The sequence below is a fragment of the Lithobates pipiens genome, unplaced genomic scaffold, assembly GCF_037356315.1.
Source record: "Lithobates pipiens isolate NorthernLeopardFrog02 unplaced genomic scaffold, aLitPip1_a1.2 Scaffold_22, whole genome shotgun sequence".
Classification (NCBI taxonomy): Eukaryota; Metazoa; Chordata; class Amphibia; order Anura; family Ranidae; genus Lithobates; species Lithobates pipiens.
The window spans coordinates 287,738,812-287,760,000 of record NW_027507784.1 but is presented as its reverse complement, the minus strand read 5'-3'; the positions used below and the strand labels follow the sequence as shown (position 1 = coordinate 287,760,000).

Here is a 21,189-nt window from a genome sequence, read left to right as displayed (position 1 = left end):
CTACTTTACATTGTAGCAAAGTGCCATTTCTTCAGTGTTGTCACATGAAAAGATATAATAAAATATTTACAAAAATGTGAGGGGTGTACTCACTTTTGCGAGTTACTGTGTGCACATATATATATATATATATACATACATATACATATATACACACACATACATACATACATACACACACACACACACACACACACACACACATTTTTTCATCCTAGATTCCATTTAAAAGGGTATTCAGTTTTAAAATAATTTTTGCAATCAAGACTTAACAATGATGTAAAATTGAAGAGAACAGAAAGTTTCCAAAAAGTGACAATCCCATTTGATAAAAGTCTTTGCAAGTTTATGACTACTAAAATTCAAAATCTCCAACATCAAGACCACCAAAAACTGACAGAAAAGCTGATATCTAGAGCTCGGACATAATGCCACCATTTCATTGGGATGAATAAGATCTGTCCAGGATTCAGGGTGCACTCTTGATAGATAGCTTGTTTAAACATAGGAAACTTTTCCAGGTCTGGATTTTCTATATCAACCTTTTAAAGGAAAAAAAGCAACTGTCAGCCCAAAATTTTAATATCACATCAGACATATAGAGTAGAGAGAGGAGGACTCACCTCACGTTATAGAGAAGAGAGAGGACTTACCTGGCTGGTGTTGTGAAGGAGGGTACCATCAAATGGGTAAAGGTGTTCTGTCTCACTCACAGAGTACAAGCGGATAAACTTTCTTCCTACAATCTAAAGACACAAGATTCAGGTCTAATACATAATCATTTAAAAAGCAGCACATAAGTGTGCATTTTTGAAGCATAAGCAAATCTTCATTCAAAATGTTGGGCTGGAAAGTCTATGGCTCCAAATAGCTAAATACACACAGCTAATAAAACATACATGTCATGCTGTACCATCTGACATCATTACAGGATACATTGTTTATGTATGTTCATATTTCAGAACTTCATTTAATGTGTATATAGGCCAAAAGAAAAACAAAACAAAAAAACCCAACAACTTATGCAGTACACCTCATTTTCCCTGACTGAAATGAAAGGATTGGTGTCAGCCCTGCCAAGTTCTCTTTTGCTAAACTACAAAATCTCCTCCTTTCCCCATCCTCACCACATAGGAAGGAATTATGCTTGTCCAATATAAGTGGAAAAGAACTGTGAGGGCTGGCAGAGTGAACAGAAGAGCTCTAAATTTCTGGCAAGATCAACAGTTCTTTTTCTTGCACTTATCAACAGATATAACAAAACACTTTCAAATATTTTCGTCTTTCATTGTTATGCTTTATATACACTTTAACTTGCCAAGAATCCTGAAGAATATTGACACACATGGGGATGAAGCCATTTCGGTTTTCAACTCCGGGACCGTATGAATCCTAAATTGTATGTGAAGAGCCATAAACACCATAACAGACCGAAGCTCTCCAATATCTACAAATGCTGGTTTACACAAGAATGAATGTACTCCCATCTAGACTAGATCATATAGTGTATAAAACTGTGAAACACTATATATGTAAACAATATGGTTTATTGTACCCCTGTGATCTAATATACATTGGCGGATTATCCCATAAAGTAAAGAATGTTTAGGAGCTCGGCCAAGGTCCAGGGTCTTCGAGTGGGATGGTTGGAGGAGAAAGTGACTCTCTATGCAGATGATCTATTACTTTTTCTAAATGATCCTGGTGGCTCTCTGCGGGGTGCGCTGGGGGTCATGGACGCCTTCTCCGCCTTCACCGGGTTGAGGGTGAATTGGCATAAGTCTCAGCTTTTCCCGGTGGACGAGGGGGCCAGGACCTCACCCTCCTCTACCTCGCTTCAGTGGGTTGATAAATTTACCTATTTAGGTTATTATTGTATCAAGAGAAAGCCGGGACTTTGTCCGGCTCAATCTTGAACCTGTCCTGATAGGGATCAAATCCAAACTGTGGGCGTGGGGTAATCTTCCCCTATCCCTCATTGGACACATTAACCTTTTAAAAATGAAGGTCCTCCCCAAGCTTACGTACATATTTAGGAACTCCCCTCAGTGGTTTAATAAAACCTTTTTTGACTCCCTTAGGCAACTCTTCCTCTCCTTTATCTGGGGGAAAAGTACCCCTAGATTCAAATACACCACTCTCACCAGGCCTGTGGGCAGTGGGGGTTTGGCTCTCCCTGATTGTCACAAATATTTCTTGGCCACCCAGCTTGTAACCGCCCATTGGTGGTTGCAGCCCGATCTGACCAACTCTGCAACGGTGCTGGAGGCGGCTATAGTGGGGTCTCTGGAGGCTTTGAAGGGGTTGATATTCAGGGGCCAAAAACACCTCACTGCCTCACCCCCTCTATGCGCACCAGCATGAGGGCGTGGAGGGTGGGAGAGGCACTGAGGGCACACCTACCAAACTCCTGGTCTCCTCACACCCCCCTGTGGCTGAGCCCTGACCTTTCACAGTTCAGTACCATCCCGGATCCACAGGCCTGGGCTAAATACAAAGTACTGACTCTTGAGCATGTTGTCACCGACGGGGAACTCACTCCCTTTCCTGTGATGCTTACCAAATTTAATATACCGGCACAGGCCCATTTCAGATATCTCCAAATCGCGCATGCTTATAGGTGTCAGTTTTTGGGTCAACCAGTTGTCTTGGAATATTCTGAGCTTGAATCCACCCTTAGGGTGAAAGGCTTGGAGAAACCTATGTCTCAGATATATGGGTCTCTGCTGATTGCTGCTCTCCCTGACCTGTCCTCCCTCCGCAGGAAATGGGTGGAGGACATATCGGGGCTGGATGACTGGAGGGAGATTTGGGATTTTCCATTCTCCCCTCTGATCTCAGCCAGAGACAAACTGGTCCAATACAAAATTATACACAGAGCTCACTACACACCCCACAGACTGCACCAGATGTCGCCGGCGCATTCCCTGGCGTGCTGGCGCTGCTCCTATCAGCCAGGAGACTTCTTTCACATTTTCTGGGCCTGCCCGGCGGTTGTACATTATTGGAGGGAGGTGCTCCAGGCGATAGTTCAGATTACTAAGACTAGTATCCCTTATGATCCTAAATATTGTCTGCTGGGGCTTGTGGAACAACTGCCGATCCTTAGAGCTCAGAAGATACACATGTCCCTGTTATTGTATTATGCACGCAAGGCCATCGCTATGCACTGGAAACAATCGACCCCCCCCCCCCCTCAAGTTCTGGAAAAACCTGGTGAACGCCAGTTTGCCCCTATATAAAGCCACCTACTCAGGCAGGGGTTGCCCGCAAAAATTTGAGAGGGTGTGGTCCTGCTGGTTAGACGATGACACTACGGCAACTGCTGCAGTAGACAATCCCTAGGTTAAAAATGTGATGTTAGTATGCGGATAGACTGACCCAAATACTCTTATGTCATATTATCCTGTAATTTTATATTTGTGCACAGAATCTCCTGAGCTACCCTCTCCCTATACTGGGGTCTAGATAGGTATGGTTAAGTTGTGTTGCTCTGCTATGTTGAGGCATGTTGCTGCCTCAGAGGTAGACTGTTGTTTGTTATTGGATGTGCCTTGCGGTGGCCTGTTGATGCAGAAGGAATGTGCCCCTGTGTGGGTAATGTTTGGCCCGCATGGGGCAGTGTATACGCTTATGAAAAACTCAATAAAAAAAGAACTTATAAAAAAATAAAAGTAAAAGAATGTGTTTTGGGGAAAATAAAATGTAATATTCTCACAAAAGTATCCGATCGTTCAATCCCTCAACATGTTTTACAATATTAAACAAACACTGAAGAAATAGTGTTTGGGGAAACTGGTGATGCTTTTTATTAGAGAACCAAGTGTTGTACTAAAAGCAGAAGAACTAAATGCCTCAATACTTACCTACTTGCAATGGTCAGAAGTCACTCGCCAACATCTTCTACCCTGCTTCTTCTGGGTGCCGTCTGCAGTCGTTCCTTTTTGGCTGGCACAGGATGAGGCCTCTCCTGCACATGCACAGGATTGCAGTCATCCGGAAACACAGGCAATGTGCTGAAACGTAAACGTAAACTTTTTATTGCAGAAGAGACGTTGCATGTATTTTCTGCAATAAGGAGCCTGTCTGCTCTCAGATTTTCAAAAATGGGACTTTAGTTAACCTGAAAGCAGAACGAAACATACCTCCTTTTTTACAGGCCAGGTCCCTCACCAGCATCTTTTCCCTGGGTGTAAGTCTTTGAGCATCTCCATTGGCTGGTGCAGGATGTGCATGCACAGGAGTCAGTCCTTCCGGCACACAGTAACCATGCCGGTGATGTAAGCCGAGCATGTGCTGCTCTGTTTATATTCCACAGAAGACTGCGAATAGTCAGGTAGATGTATTTACTGCAGTATAGATATTGCATGTCTCTGTGATAAGAGCCTGTCAGCTTACAGACTGGTATAAAATGCGCACAGTTCTGCTGTAAGTGGCTGTGCAAGCAGAAAACATATTTAATGTATGCTTTCTAGTAGTGCACTGAAATGTAAAAATTCTAGCGCTGAAACCAAAAATTTAGGATGCACTTGGCCGAAACCCAAAAATCGACAGTTAAAAAAAATAAAAAATATAAAAAAAAAATAATAAAATATAAGTAATGAGCTGGGCGTTTTTTCATTGAAGTCAAAAGGGAGCATTTTTTGCATTGAAGCAAATGGGACGTCATTTTGCATTGAAGTCAACAGAACGCAGCATGCCATTATCAGTACGCAAAACGCCATTAACCCTATTTTCAGCTGCTAATATATCGGTGCATCCCTAAAGTTTTATGGTAAAATGTTAGACAGACAACCAGGGTCATACAAATAGCCATCTGTATGCAGTCATATGTATGTACTGTATAAATGCTGGAAGGTATACCTGATTAGTTACAGTAGACAATTTATAGTAGGGAAGATTATCAAACAGATAAAAATGAGCAGCTGGTATGATGCAAGGATAAAAATTAGCCCTAAGCTGGCCAAACTCAAATTTCAGCTGATTCAGCAGGTTCCAGCAATTGATGGATATGTTGGCACTGACCTGAGCTAGGAAATTCTGCTGAGGGTCTTGATGAAGAGGTGACACTGTTCCAGCTGGTCCAAACCAAGCATTAATAGTGATGTCATCTTCATCTCCATCACCGAGGCAACAATATTCAGGAACTCCAATATCCTCTTTCAGTTCATGTATCTTCCAATAATGGAAACACAAGAGATCAGTGTAAATGTTTGCTGCGACAACACAAATACCAACACCTTGCACACTACACTGTATTTATTTTCCTAATTTCTATTCCAGAATCCAAACCACATATATTATTATTCACAATTTATATAGCGCTAACAGTTTACGCATCGCTTTACAATGTAGAGGGAGGACAGCACAATTACAATACAGTTCAATACAGAAGGGACAGGAGGGCTCTGCTTGTAGAGCTTACATTATAAAAGGGAGGGGGTGGTGGTACAAAAGATAATAGATGCAGGGAATGAATTGATGTGTGCATTTTTCAAAAAGTGTGCTACATTGATAGTGTATTGACCGGTCAGGGCTCTTAGAGAATTCTGGACATTTACTGACAGCTTTATTCTTCCGATTGACATTTAAAGAGGCCCTGTCACAACCTCTGGTCTGACAGCAGCCCCTTAACACAGCCGTGAGATATGTAACCTGTTAGCAAAGGGCCTGTGCACAGAAGCACACTAGGCTGGGTATACACTATTAAAAAGTCAAATTGCAATGTATATGAACAAAAAAATCCCTGTTTTTATGCAATATTTTCTAGAAAAGATGTATAGCAGTGTGAAAAGGTTTATTTAGAAAATTTCAAGTTAACATGTGGTCTATTCACCAACATACACGCACAAAACCTGAACGAGGGAACCAGGGTGGTCACCTCCCTGGACATACAAAAGGCCTTTGACACTGGCGAGTGGCCTTTTCTCTGGGAGGTCCTCCGCAGAATGGGATTGCCCCTGATTTTCATTAAATGGTTACAGGTCCTCTACCGGGACCCAACCTTGGCCATTAAGCTGGGGGGGGGGGGGGGGGCCTGTCACAGTCCTTCCCACTGTTCAGAGGCACTCGGCAGGGTTGCCCTCTCTCTCCGGCACTATTTGCCATTGCGATGGAACCAATTGTGGAGGCCCTTCGCACCTCCCTACATGTCAAGGGATTGTGTATTGGATGGCTGGAGGAGAGGGTAGCCCTGTATGCGGATTACCTCAATCTTTTCCTCAATGATGCAGACTCCTCACTTAGGGGGGCCCTACAGGTCCTCAACTCATTTTCTGAAGTCACAGGCCTCAAAAGTCAATTGGGCGAAATCCCTTCTGTTACAAATAGACCCTGCAGCCCGCTCCAATGCTCCTCCTGATATTCCCTTATAATGGGTTGAGAGCTTCAGATATCTTGGGGTGGTGGTCTCCAGACAGGCTACAGACTTTATAGCCCTCAATTTATACCCATTGGTCCAGGAGGTCTGTCTGCGGTTGAAGGCATGGGAATCACTGCCACTCATTGTTGGGGGGCGTATAAAAGTTTGATAAAAATGAAAATCCTGCCCAAATTTACCTACCTCTTTCGCAACTCCCCACAATGGATTCCCAAATCCTTTTTCACCTGACTGCATCGCCTCCTTGCCTCTTTTATATGGGGCTCCCAGTCCCCTAGGTACAGTTGGTCCACATTGGTGCGCCTGTCCGGATCTGTAAAAATGTTTTCTGGCTACCTAGCTAGTCACCGCTATTTGGTGGCTCCAGCCAGACAAAACCAACCCAGCAACCTTAGACAAGGCAGCTGTGGTGTAGTCACTAGAAGCGCTAACATTTTGTGGTGGTGATCTGCGATTTTTAGCGGTATTGCAATAGACAGAACGGACACTTCTGACATATTTTTTGGACGAGTAACATTTATACAGTGATCAGTGCTATAAATATGCACCAATTACTGTGTAAATGTCACTGACAGGGAAGGGTTTAACACTAGGAGGCAATCAAGGGGTTAAATGTGTGGTCCCTCAGCGTGTTCTAACTGTATGGGGATAGGACTGACTAGGGGAGGATACATATCGTTGTTCCTACTTAGTAGGAACACACAATCCATCTCCTCTCCCCTGACAGCATGGGGATTTGTGTGTTTACACACACACACACACACACACACAAATCCCTGTGCTGGCTCTCGTGCATGCAATCGCACATACCGGCCATGCGTATCGTGTCTCCTGCTGTGCAGCGCACGCCTCTGGCGGCTTTCCTGGGCAAAGCCGTACCCGTACAGGATTTCGCCCAGGAGAGCCATTCTGCAGCAGTAAAAGTAAGTGAGCCAGTCGGGAACTGGTTAAAGACTAAAACAGCTACTTTACTGCCACCATAAGTTGTCTTCAGGTTACAACTTCCGGTACCTTCGAAATGTTTAGCCAAGTTAAAGGAGAAGTTCACCTTTGGGATTCCCAATGCTGCAGCCATTGCCCGCTGGGATAAGTTCCTGGTACTAGCTGTAACTGTTTGAAAACAGCACGGCCATGCCGGGGGTCCGCACACTTGGCCATGTTATTCAGACACACAGCTATGTGTGTCTGAATGAACTACAAGCCCCGACATCCTTAACAGGTGTCAGCTTTTAGTTCTCAATTAATTACCACGGCGCTGTGGAGCCAGGAGATAGTTCATTGAGTCTTCCGGTCAGGGAGTATTGGCTTATCCGTAGAGGATGTACTGGTAAACAGATACACCGACAGTGTGCAGGAGGCCTGCATGGCATCAGCGATCTGCTGATCGCTGGTGGAATGCTTTACAGGCTTCTAGTACAAAAAAAAAAAAAATTCATTTTTTTACCTGTAAAAAACACTGCATATATATATTTTTTTTTTTAAGTTAACTTATCCTTTAAGTTCACTTCAAAATACCTGACGGTTTACATCAGTTGTCTCTGCTCATTGTCTAATTCTTGTTAAAATATTTACCCCATTACATATTATTAAACACAATACAATTCAGTTTGGATTAAATGTTCCAAATCATGAGACTCAACGCTGAAATCTCTTGTTACCTGATCAAACAGCTGATGTTGGGCCAGATATCCTATGCGAGCTGGCTATAAAAAAATCAAAAAGAAAATAGTCAAAAAAAAAAAAGTGTTACAGTATAAATCAAGATGAGAACAAACCACATTGCTAAGTTCATTCCTGGACCTGTTGATATGATTGAAGGGAATCTTTCAGGCTACTAGTCAGGTACTGGTCTTCTAATTTCATCCAACAAACTTTGTAGTTATACTAAAATCATAAAGCTCATCCACTGCAACTTAATCTAAGCTTAAAGTGATAGAACAGGTTATTAATTCTTTTTTATAAAAAAGACAAGATGTTAAACGTACCTGCTCTGTGCAATGATATTGCACAGAGGTCACTTACTGTACCTCCTCTACTGCCAGCCCCCCACTGGTGCTGTCTGCTCCTCCTTCTTCCAGGTGCCTCCTTAGCAACCTAGGTGCTATGGAGGCACCTGTGCACATGCACTCGAGTTGGGCTATGTGCATCTGCAGACACACACAACATAAGTAGGCTATGCCCCTGCTCCCACCTCACCAGTTTGACAACAGAAAGAGCCCATGGCCACTGCCCTTAGTGTCTCCTATGAGATCAGGAAGTGACAGAAGCAATGGTGCAGCAGAGACAGCATTGGAGAGAACGTGATAAGGTAAAATAAACAAAAAAAAAAAAAAAAAAACACACGTTTGACTTTAGAACCACTTTAAGGCTCGGTTCACACTTGTGCGATGTGGGAACCATGTGATTCCACTGCGAATATATACAGCATTGTGAACTGACAGTTTGGACATGAATCGGATTCTGATGCAAACCAAAAAAAACTTTCTGTATGGCAGAAATCTCATCTCATGTGCTTTACACTGCAGTGCTGTGCAAATCACATTTGATCTTTCACCACGCACTGGTGTGAACCGGCACTAATGCAACATATTGCACCAATAGTCAGGGACAGTCTTAAATGTGTTTCTTGGCAAGGCTGCCAAATCTAGCTATAGGATTTTATGTCACTTCTTTCTATCTCAGGCTAACCCACCACTGTTTTTCAGACAACATACCTGACAGAATTAAAGTGGAGCTCCAGCCAGGGTAGTTTTTCCAGTAGTTATACAATGTGGTACAGGCAAGGTGTATTTTTTTTTTTTACTGTCTCTGGCACTACTGGAGATATTTTGCCACACCAGGATCGGAGAGAAAATATCCCTATGGTGAGGGTAAAATCTATGTTACCCAAACAAGTGTTCTATCGGGTAGATTAGCCTGTGGTTGCAAAAACCTTGCCTACACATTCAGAGATTACAGGCAACAAGGGCATTTTAAACATATGGGGGCCTGATGCACAACCTCCATGCCTGAATGGAGAAGAGAAGCCAATGGCAGGTAAGCTGAAACATAAATGCAGTAAAAGCTGAAGTCCTATCTGATTATATTGTTCCTACTATGCTCCTTCCTGTCCCCTCATCAATATGCCAATATATTTTTTAAATAAAAAACCTATGTTCATTGACCTTCTTTTAGTTGTAGAGATGTCATCACTACCTCTCTGTGCTTCTCTTTCTATGCAATGCAGGGAGATCATGCTTTATGTGAGGGGCCAGCAGGATGCTGTACAAATTTTCTGAAAGCTTTAAAGCATCCTGCCTTAGTACTCCTCTCATGCATCCTCAGCCCTGAAGAAAGCAGTTTGGTTGTCGCATGGTAAGAATTATACAAACTAAATGCTATTGTGGGCAGGTGTCAGTCTGGAGTAGTTGGCGTCTGTGTGCAGGCTACCCTAGGCAACTGAAATACCCCTGTGTGATGCTGACCCTCCATTATAGAAAGAACTGAAAACCAGTGAGCAAAATTGTCCACAAGGTGCAGAAAAGCTGAGGTGGAAACAAAGTTGAAAATGAAGCCTGCGATGTCACCGCTGTCCCCACTGGCTGGAAGTGTCCATTATCACCCCTCTTCCTTTCGAGGCCACAGACTCCGGCTCTGTGACTTGCCAGAGTCGGGTAATATCACTCCCGCGTATGTGCGCGGGAGCTGCCAGTCACGGCATGATCCCTTTAGAAATGGCACGATCATGGCATTTCTAAAGTGAGCAGCACCTACAGGTAAGCCTTAATATAGGCTTACCTGTAGGTAAAAGTGGTTGAATAGAGTTTAAAACCACTTTAATGATGAAGGACCTCCTCAAGTCAAGCAATGAGGTGAGTTTTATCTAACCTGCTGCAGCTTCTAATGCTCACTGTGAGAAGCTCCCAGTGTGCTATGAAATCAGTAATTTCAGAATAGTAGAGAAGCCTGTACAACTGTGCAAGACCAAAACGTAAGGCTGGCCTTAATCTTTTAGGGCCAGTTCACACCAGACGCATTTCCGTGCGCTTTTTTTCTGCACTAAAAATGCATGCACAGTGTTTTACATGTATTCCAATGGCTCTAGGTCACATCATGCTGTCAGTTTCTGGTCAGTTTCTTGTGCAGAAACTGACTGAATTGGTGCAGAAAAAAAACGGAACTGCATCTGGTGTGAACTGGCCCTAAGGCAAAGCATGTTTGCTGCAAGGAAAGTTCAGTTAAAAGTACACCTATACTGTCACAAAGGTTTCAATACAAGCAGCGCTTCTATATATCTAATCCTATAGAGAGATAGTACAGGTACCGGAGTGTGAGCACTCTACAGGAAGAAATGTAGAGTGCAGAGCTCATGCTTGGGCCCAACCAGCAAGATTTTGACAAGCAGATGTCAACAAGCTATACAGCCAATACCTTGCAGCATATGGGACGGGTGGGGCTGGGGGTAATCAATACTACCACAAAAGGTCCAGTTACATTTAAAGGATGAAAAAATGAACTAACGTTCGAGTTGAGTTTAAAAGGGCTTTTCAGCTAAGAATACCCATACTTTAAGTCATCAAGAATGATTTATGGGTGCTAGAAATAATTACTGTAAACATATTCAAACAACTCCCTGACAGAAGTTGATTGGCGGAATCACCCCCTGGATTCTTCCTGGTGGACTTCCTTGCTCTCCATCCCCACCTCAATTCCCAATTGAGGCTTCTTTAAACATAAATCATTAAATACATATTTGAATGGAAAAAGGTACTCTGCTGATGAAATGTCGCCAAGTCTCCAGGAGATAGGTATTTGCTAGTAGATTTGTCATCTTCTATGTATAACAGAAATATAGGTTTGGGGCACACTAAGCTTTTGATTATCTCCATGCAGACATTAAACTGTAGAAACCAACGGTGCTCAAGTAGTATTACATACCTGATCCAGTATGTATCTATTAATAAACTCATTCACAGTCATCAGCTTTTGAGACCATTCTGCATCAGTGTATCTGGATCCCAGCTCCACAGGTACAGTACGGCATCCAGCAACTTCTTGTATGTACTCCACGCTGTTTTAAAACAAATGCATTGTTGGAAATCTGCTATTAGGACTGGTTCACCACACACTGCTTTACAGACAAACTTAGCTAAATCTTTATTGGGAACTATCAGGCCAATATATATCAATTAAGGCAAAGGAAAGGTGTTCAGATTGATAAACACCCATCTTTGGGTGAAAAAAAAAAAAGAAAAAAAAAAAAGGCGTTTAACCACTTGAGCTCTGGAACATTTTATCCCCTACATGACCAGGCAACTTTTTGATATTCAGCAATGCAATACTTTTAATTGTGCAGTCATGCTATGGTTTAGATACTGGGATTTTTATTTATACTAGTAATAATGGTGATCAGCAAATTCTAGTGGGACTGTGATAGTGCGGCAAACAATCTGACACTAACTGACACTTTGTGGCCACTAACAGACACTGACATCTCCAGTGAAACTATGCCCTTGTACACACGGTCGGACATTTCGACAATCAAATCCGTCGGATTTTGTCCGTCGGATCTTGTCTGAAACTGTTGCATACACATAGTCGGACAAAGTTGTTGAAAAATCCGATCTTTCAGAACGTGATGACATAATATCATTACGATGGGACTACGTTCAGGCTAGTAGCCAATAGCTTTGATGTAGGAACTTGATCTGAGCATGCATGGCACTTTGTCGGACCAGTTTGTCGGAAAATATTTCCAGCAAGTTTGAAAATTTGGTCAAGGGCTAATACAGTGGTCAGTAGTAATATACACTGTAATTGTACTACAGGGCAGAACCCTGATGACTCATCTGTTAAAGTGGAGTTCCAGTCGTTTTTGTGTTTATTAAAAAAAGTCAGTAGCTACAAAAAAAATTTAAAAATTAGCTGTTTTTTTCGTAAAGATTGTATTAAAGATTTTAACAGACAATACAGAAATATCAATATAAAAAGGACATGGCACCAACTGGAGTACAGACCATAGGTACATACCAACGACGGAGCCAATGAGGGGCTCCCTGTATAAAATACAATTCATATTCCTAACATGAAAATACAAAGTGCTCCTCGAGATATCGGTGCATTGCCATGTTTGTGTAAGGCATTTCAGATGCCTATAGAGATGTCAGAGTTATTAAAAATTCAGGGCCTCTGAAAAATGTCTTAACCCGATTTCTGTTTGTTCCGCCTACCGTGAGAAGAATGGGAGAAGGAGCCGACTACTAAGTCAGCCCATTACCCCAGAATCAGTTACCCTCTCCATCTACTTCTGATGGCGATATATGTAGTATAAAAACCCCCAATGCTTTAAAATTGTATCTACAAAGAGAATAAGAACCATAGAACACCAGTTAGAGATTGTCTTCTATAGGCTCTCGATACCTTTGAGAGTTTCGATATTTACACCAGGTTTCCCATATATTCGAGAAACTGGAGATCCTGGGTGGTATATATCAGCTCCTCCATTGCTGCAATATGATTGATGCCCATTCTTTCATTGAAGGGGTCGATTTGGACCTCCAATGGACCGGTAAGCAAAGCCTAGCAATGTTAATCATATGCATAGCCACCGACTTATAGCATCTTTTCCGGGGTATTTTGGAAAGATGAAGGTGGTACTGCGCTGGTGAGAACTCCAGTGGGAGTGGGAAAATGAGTGTCGTTGCGTCATGCACCTTACGCCACTATGGCTCAATCAGTGGGCACGTCCACCATGTGCAGAGAAGTCGTGTCCGCATGTCCACCACCGATCTGAGACTGTCGGGACAAATTTATGAAGCAATTCCGGTGTCTTGTACCACCGCGTTTTAATTTTTCCTCACATTTATTGAACCATTGTTGATATACAAGTGAATGCGATCTCAGCTAGCTTCTTCTATCACTCTGTCCAGCATGGTCTCCCAAAATGCATGCTCTGAGCGCAAAGAAGTGTAAGGTTCCCAAACATTGAGGCATAAAGTACTGAAATCACATAATTCTGGGGAGATGAGCTAGAACACAGCGATTCAAAGGCATTAGGGGCTTTTGTGAAGCTTTCTCTGTTTGCTGAGTTATCGAGATAATGTTTTAATTGCAGAAAGGCCCAAAAAGGGAAGGACTTGGTCATAGATAGTGCTGCAAGCTCTCCCTGGCGGAGGAAACTGCCTATGGAAAAAAAAATGTTTCGCTTTCATCTCTTCGTAGGGCCATTCAGCTGATAAGTAGGCCTAATGCTGCATACACACGACCGGACTTTGACGGACTGGAATCCGTTGTACAATTTGATCGTGTGTGGGCTCCTGTGGACTTTTTCTTCCCAAGTCTGGCGGACCTAGAAATAAAACATGTTTCAAAAGACTCGAGTCCGGTCGAAAAATCGGGTCGTCTGTGTGCTAGTCCGACGGACTAAAACTGGCACTAGCGCAGCCATTGGCTACTGGCTATGAACTTCCTTATTCTACATCATCACGTTCAAATCCGTCAGACTTTTGGAGTGATCTTGTGTGGCCAAGTCCGTTTGTTTGAAAGTCCGGTGGACCTCACCTGCAAAGTCCATTGGATTGTCCGTCGGACCAAGTCCGTCAAAAAGTCCAGTTGTGTGTACACGGCATTATTCATACCTGGAAGAAAGTCTGGGTTACCCTTGATAGGAGTGATCACGCAGTCTTTGGCTGAGAGCGCGTGGGCTTTACAGGCCCTTTCAAATGCGTGAAGAGTTGCCACAATTAGAGGGGGTGACTGAATATTAGGCGTTATGTAGCTGCCGACTTTTAATAAACACACTCACCTGTCCCCGGACCCAGCGATGCAGCTACCCAAACCCTTGCTTCTCTCCCTTGCCTCTCCCCGGAGCCGACATTACAAGTGTAGGCACCCGGCTGTGACAGCTTGCGGCTTCACAGTCAGGTACGCACTGAGCATGCGCAAGTCGCACTGCACCTCCTCAATGGACAGGCAATCTCCTGGAACATGTCGCAGGTCACAGAAGATTGCGGGGAGGGAGAGGGAAGTGGGAACAGGTACCTGTCAGAACTTCCCTTTTTGGGTGGAGCTCTGCTTTAAGGACACAGCGGCCTGCTTCCCAGCCCGCTCCTTAACAATCAGCTAGTCACTGGATAAATACGCTGGCGGCCCTGCTCCTCAACGCTGAAAATATTAAACATAGCTTACACTAGGGCTAAACACTACTAATCACCAGGAAATAATGACAGACATCTCCCAGGGGCACTAGCGAGCACGGGCACCAAGGGAAATTATGTCAGGTGCCTTGGAGAGGAAGAGGCAGCAGATTACGAGGGACCCCCTAGCAACAGACCAAGACCACGTATGCTCAGACGACAGAACACATTACAACACATCTCGTTCAAAGTTGTATTCTGTTGTACGATAATTTCGTAACCTCTTAATTTTCAATGAGACTAGCATGCAAAAAACAAAATAAATAAAAACGGACGATCATTCGTCTGCTATTCTCATCATGTGTACGAGGCTTTAGGAACTTACCTCCACTTTTTCATGCATGGCCAGTGATCAATGACTCCTTCTAAGATCACAGGCTTCTGTGTAATAAGGAAGTTCTTCCTGAAATGCTCAAGGGAGGGGCAGTTTAATGTTGGAATAGCGTTACCAACATCCAGAATGGGATTGAGTGGGCGAGGAAGTTTCTGTATGTAAAAAATAATATTTATAGGTTACCAAAACTTCAGTGTAAATCTCACATAACCTGTGCACATACATGTTTTTTTGTAATTAGAAATGAAAAGATATGAACCACAACAGTGAAACAAGAAGCTCTGAATGGAATCAAAGTATGAAATAGAGGAGGTGTTGAATATACTATACCTCTGGGATTTTGCCATTTTCTGGTTCGACTTCCTTTTCTTTCCCTTCATTATCTATTGGTCTCTTATGGCTCCTAGGCAGGTGACCTAGATGACAGCCAAAACAAAAGAAAATTCATTTTATTGTGGACATTTGGAGCATGTTACAAAATATTGGATGGCATACACCAAACCTAACAAGTAGGGAAAAAAAGATCCCCAAGCCACTATAGATTCCCTTTAAATCTGCTGCAACCCAAAACAGCCAAACCTTTTTTATGTGCGGCAGTGAGGTGGAGAATCCCTCCCCCATCTAAGCCCGGGTACACATGGGCTGAATGTCGGAAAACATTTTCCAGTTCAAAAAAAAAAAAAAACAGCTGACATTTGGCCCGTGTGTATGTTGGCTTCTGTTGGATGAGCATGCTGATTGGAGTGTCCCGGTTCTCCTCGGAACACAACAGCTCAGCGGGGGAGATTGATGTACTAATGTCATGTGGTTAGTACAGCGGCTCCAACCTGGCTGTATTTTTGTTTTTTTTGTGCAACTCGCTGGGCTGTACTGCGTACCCAGCGTTAGGTTGGCTTTCTGCTTTCAGGCGGATAGCTCAAGCAGGTTTGAACACGCCTGGTCTCATCTTTGCCAACAAAATTCAAGAAAGAGAAGGTTTGACTTTTTTGGGCAGATTTTCAGCAAAACGATTTTTTTGATTTTATTTTTTTTTTTCACCAGGACCGGCGCGTCTCAGCGCCGATCCTGGTGAAAAAAAATAAAATTAAAATAAAATCTAAAAAAAAAACGATTTGCTGAAAATTGGAATAGATTTGACCTCTCAACTCGATTCAAATCGATTTTTTCCCCAGCCCTAGGTAAAAGTCAGTAAAAGGAAGTTTACCTCCTCTTTAAATACCACCAAAAGAAAGCTCCATTTGTGTGGGAAAAAAATAAAAATACAAAAATTTCACATGGATACAGTGTTGCATGACTGCAAAATTGCCATGCAAAGTGTGACAGCGCTGAAAGCTGGGCTTGGCAGGAAGGGGGTGAAAGTGCACGGGTATTGTAGATTAGAAGTTAATAAAGTCAAATATAACAGAGTTTACACTGAAATTTAGTGCAACTACACCATGAGAACGTGGCTCACGGAACACACTATGAGGATATAATAATATATCAGGAACACAGCAGTAATAAAAAGGTATTGCTAGAGAGCAGGGCTTACATACGAGGTAGCACAAGAATACAGATCTCAGTTGTGCATTAATTTTATATATATATATATATATATATATATATATATATATATATATATATATATATATATATATATATATATATATATATACACACACACACACACACACATACACATATATACACCCCTCTATCCAAGATGCAAATATACATTTTCTAGTAGCAATAAGCTTTTTGTGCAGTTCTGCTTTAAATGTCCTACATTTCAAGAAAGGATCCATTTACAATGGATCGAACACGCATTTTCTACATCCAGAGGTTTTAATTTTCACCCCCTTCCTGCCCAGGCCAGTTTTTAGCTTTCACGATTTCACACTTTTACAATTACTCGCTCATGCAACACTGAACTTAAATTTGTATTATTGTCACAAAAGTAAAGCTTTCTTTTGGTGGTATTTAATCACCACTTTTTTTTTTTATTTTTTGCTAAACCAAAAAGACCAAAAATTTTGAAAAAAAGGTCCAAGAGTTTTTTTTTTTTTTTTATCTTTGGCGACTCCTGCAGCAAACACTTGCCCAGGGTCCCCACCCTTGGCCCTGCCCTGCCTCTTAAACACACAGTCGTCTCACTTGTCCTGCGGTATTCTCTATAAAACTTAAAGCGGGAGTCCGCGTTTTTTTTTTTTAAAGCCAGCAGCTACAAATACTGCAGCTGCTGACTTTTAAAATAATGACACTTACCCGCCCAGCGCGTCCGCGATGTCGGCACCCGAAGCCGATCTCTCGATCGTCTCTCGGGTGCTGCCGCCGCCATCTTGGGTATGGGAATCAGGAAGTGGAGCCTTGCGGCTTCATTTCCCGGTTCCCTACTGCGCATGCGCGAGTCGCGCTGCGCAATAAGGATGGTCCCCGCTGTCTCTGGGATCCGTGTGTTTCCCAGCAGGCAGCGGGGGACCTTCGGAAAGGGATGTAGATTCTGCGGAAAGGGGCGTAGCTTCTGCAGAATCTAAGCCGGAAGTGGGTGCAAATACCTGTACTGTACAGGTACCTGCACCCCCCTCCCCCCTGAAAGGTGCCAATTGTGGCGCCGGAGGGGGGAGGGTTCCAATGAGCGGAAGCTCCACTTTAGGGTGGACCTCCGCTTTAAAGTGTTTGTAAGCCCAGGATTTCATTTTCCTGATATGTATCTGCTGTACAATGTACTTGTCTGAAAAAGTATCCGGCTCTTGTATTGCTTGCTTTGTGTGAAATCCCTGGTGTACCTGCCAGTCCCTCTGCTTTCCTATTAAAAACTGACCACACGCAGGAGAATACTGTAGTTGGTTCTCTAGCTATGCAGGGAACTCAGTCTGCTTTCCTTGTCCTGACAACCCTACCCCTCCCCTGCACAGCCATTCACTGGGAAGAGCAATGTGCTGTTGATTCTCCTCCCCCAGCTCAGCTGAGAACTGAGGGAATGTTATCACTTATAAATAAAAAGGAAAAAAAAAGTATTTATAACTTTTTTTTTTTTAAATAGCGATACCAAAAATGTTTTGCCTCTCATTTCTATTTTAGGGCTCACACCTATGCGATGCCAGACATCGCATGTGATTCACACTGCATTGCTATGCACATTACATGCGATGTCTGCATGATGCAAATTCAGCCATACAGTTTGTATGACTGAAATTGCAATGCGCACAAAAAAAAAGGGTCCTTCCTGCACCATTTTGGTGCGAATGCGATTGGATCACATGGGTGTTCAGACCCATGTGATCCAAATTCATATGATTTCACAGTTCGCACTGCGTTCTGCAAACCGATTTGGGGGGGTGTCATTAACTTTATAGTGACACTCACAGCAGTACGCAGGGAGCAGTGCGAACTGCCTGCGATTCAGGAACCGGAATTGCTGTGGTTCCCGCATCACACCATTGTGAACCTAGCCTTAAACCAAATGGGTTGTTTTACAAGGTGATCATTTACGATCAGATACCTCTCTTGTAATGGATTTTAGCAGGTGAATGGCGCTGAGAAAACTGCGCCTTTCCAAAATCAATACTAGCATCAGATGGGATACCTGTTCTTGCCTGCGAGTCTTCAGAGCGGTGTGCTATTCTCAGCTCAGTGATAATTCTGTTGATCACATTGTTGATGATCTCAGCTCCCAGAAGCAGCGCCATGTCACATACCAGCAGGGCCTCCTCCTCTGCCCTCTCCGTTAGCTCTGCACAGCCACATATGCCCACTACCTTAAACAGGCAGCCATAGGAATAGGCAGTCCTCCAGTCCCGGGAAACATCCCTCCAGTTACATCCATTCAGTTTCTCCCAGCTGAAATCCATAATAAGTTCCCCCAGCTGCCTGCACTGTGACAGGTCACCATTATAAACACAGGCAGCGGCCTCCTTCACACAATGGGCTATAGGTGTATCCACCTCTGGGCCAACATCTGCAGGGAATTCCTCTAGGCATTTGGGAAGCACGGCCTTTACCCGAGGCCACAATAAGCTCTGCATCACCAGGCTGCTGGGTTCTCTCCTCACTACTTCACTGCATCCAATAGGAACAGACAGATGATGCTATACTTGTCTACATGGAAACTGGGGCCTTCCATTCCAGATTGCCTATAAAGAAAAGATAAAGAAAATATAAAAAGCTGTTCAAATGATCAAATCAGCTGCTATTATATTTGCTTTGCAAAAGAAGCCCATCAGCAGCCTGATCTATGACAGCCTTAAGAATATCTGCTTAGCTATAATTCATATAGATTTCCAGAAAGCCTTGCTCCATGTTAAACACCTGTGCTGGAAAAAAAAAAAATATGGAGTAGAACTGTATGATTCTGGCCAAAATGAGAATCACGATTTTTTTGCCTAGAGTAAAAAGATCACGATTCTCGCGGCGTAAAATCTTTCACATTATACAAAAAAAATTGGGCTAACTTTACTGGTTAGTTTTTATTTTTTAATTCATCAAAGTGTAATTTTTTTCCCAAAAAAATTGGATTTTTTTGTACTCACAGTAAAATCCTTTTCTCTGTAACTCACCGACCGACACAGCTCCTCTCTTAGCCGTTGGGTTGTTATCGCCTAGTAATAAGGCATAACAACCCAACGGCTAAGAGAGGAGCTGCGTCGGTCGGTGAATATAAGAGAAATTACATTTGAAGGACTGCTGCGCAAATACAGTGTGACATAAAATATTGTAACAACTACCATTTTATTTTCTAGGGTCTCTACCAAAAAATATATATAACGTTTTGGGGTTCTAAGTAATTTTCTAGCAAACAAAAAATAAAATAATGATTTTAACTTGAAACCAACACATCAGAAAAAGGTTTAGTGTTTAAGTGGTTAAACTTGTCTCATTTACACACCAAAGTGTATGCCTTTTATCTAAAGAACAAATTGTTACAATGTTTATACTTAGGTTCCACTGCTAAAGAATGTTGTGATTCTTGGCAGCCTGCCCAGTTTTTTTTTTCTCTCTTTCTTCTGATGGCTGTCAGTTTTAACAGAGCATAGAGAATTCTCTGCATAGAAAGAATTGGGAAATACTTTGTCAAAATCGTGATAACGGTTCCTAACAATTAATCGTGCACCTCTAATATAGAGGTTGCCAATTTAGACTACACCTCCACACTCCATCCTACACCTCTTCTTCTGTCACAGAGCGCTAGTCTCTGCATCCTACTCCTCCGCTCGCCACCCTACACCTCCACGCACCACCCTACTCCTCCACTCTCCACCCTACTCCTCCACTCTCCACCCTACTCCTCCACTCTCCACCCTACTCCTCCACTCTCCACCCTACTCCTCCACTCGCCACCCTACTCCTCCACTCGCCACCCTACTCCTCCACTCGCCACCCTACTCCTCCACTCGCCACCCTACTCCTCCACTCGCCACCCTACTCCTCCACACGCCACCCTACTCCTCCACACGCCACCCTACTCCTCCACACGCCACCCTACTCCTCCACACGCCACCCTACTCCTCCACTCTCCACCTCCACCCTACTCCTCCACTCTCCACCCTACTCCTCCACTCGCCACCCTACTCCTCCACTCGCCACCCTACTCCTCCACACGCCACCCTACTCCTCCACACGCCACCCTACTCCTCCAGTCTCCACCTCCACCCTACTCCTCCACACGCCACCCTACTCCTCCAGTCTCCACCTCCACCCTACTCCTCCACACGCCATCCTACGCCACCCTACTCCTCCACACGCCACCCTACACCTCCACTCTCCATTCCTACTCCTCCACCCCCACACGCCACCCTACATCCTACTCCTCCACACGCCACCCAACTCCTCCACACTCCACTCTCCATCCTACTCCTACTCCTACTCCTCCACACTCCATCTTACTCCTCCACACTCCATCTTACTCCTCCACACGCCACCCTACTCCTCCACTCTTCACCTCCATACAGCACACTAGTCTCTCCATCCTATTCCTCCATAATACTCCAGCATATACCTTCACACTTCTCACAGGGCGCCAGTCTCACCATGTGACCACACCCCCCACTCCTATTGGCTGCTGAGCTCAGCGTGTGCCTTACTGGAGATAGCTGTGGTGTAACATGCGGCTTTGTTTCACAATATCATGAAACAAGTGTCACACTCATTAAACTCCCGCTACCACCATTCATTAAACTTTATTGTAGAAAATATATCCTGACCCCCGTACACGTACAGCCCAAACAGAGCCCCGCTGTCACATGTGACCGAGCTGCAGGAAATTTACTTCCGCCAGTAGACTGGGACTTGTGGAAGGGAAGGAAATCACGTGGGGCGCAGGGGGC

General features: G+C 43.6%; 1 protein-coding gene across 4 annotated transcripts; it reads right to left on the bottom strand.

Moving 5' to 3' along the window:
- Nucleotides 1-324: 324 nt before the first annotated feature.
- On the bottom strand, nucleotides 325-21,165 carry KDM8 (lysine demethylase 8). 4 transcript variants are annotated; one of them, XM_077449139.1, is made up of 9 exons: nucleotides 21,081-21,165; nucleotides 18,453-18,999; nucleotides 15,218-15,303; nucleotides 14,879-15,039; nucleotides 11,297-11,429; nucleotides 8,038-8,082; nucleotides 5,026-5,175; nucleotides 654-746; nucleotides 325-542 (listed from the first exon to the last, which is right to left on the bottom strand). In XM_077449139.1, the coding sequence occupies exons 2-9, from the start codon at nucleotides 18,889-18,891 to the stop codon at nucleotides 378-380; spliced, it is 1,272 nt and encodes a 423-aa protein (XP_077305265.1). In that variant the 5' UTR covers nucleotides 18,892-18,999; nucleotides 21,081-21,165; the 3' UTR covers nucleotides 325-377. The 4 variants fall into 4 exon arrangements, with proteins under 4 accessions (XP_077305265.1, XP_077305266.1, XP_077305264.1 ...); XM_077449140.1 differs by having other exon boundaries at nucleotides 21,067-21,149; XM_077449138.1 differs by lacking the exon at nucleotides 21,081-21,165 and adding an exon at nucleotides 20,862-21,008.
- Between the last annotated feature and the right edge of the window lie 24 nt (nucleotides 21,166-21,189).

What these genes read in the sequence shown, in the direction of transcription:
- KDM8 (XM_077449139.1), bottom strand. Translation starts at nt 18,891, where the DNA reads ATGCAGAGCTTATTGTGGCCTCGGGTAAAGGCCGTGCTTCCCAAATGC. An exon ending in CCATGCATGAAAAAGTGGAG is followed by an intron (nt 11,430 to 14,878) that starts GTAAGTTCCTAA and finishes GTTTTAAAACAG; the next exon opens with CGTGGAGTACATACAAGAAG. An exon ending in TCCTTCACAACACCAGCCAG is followed by an intron (nt 543 to 653) that starts GTAAGTCCTCTC and finishes TTCCTTTAAAAG; the next exon opens with GTTGATATAGAAAATCCAGA.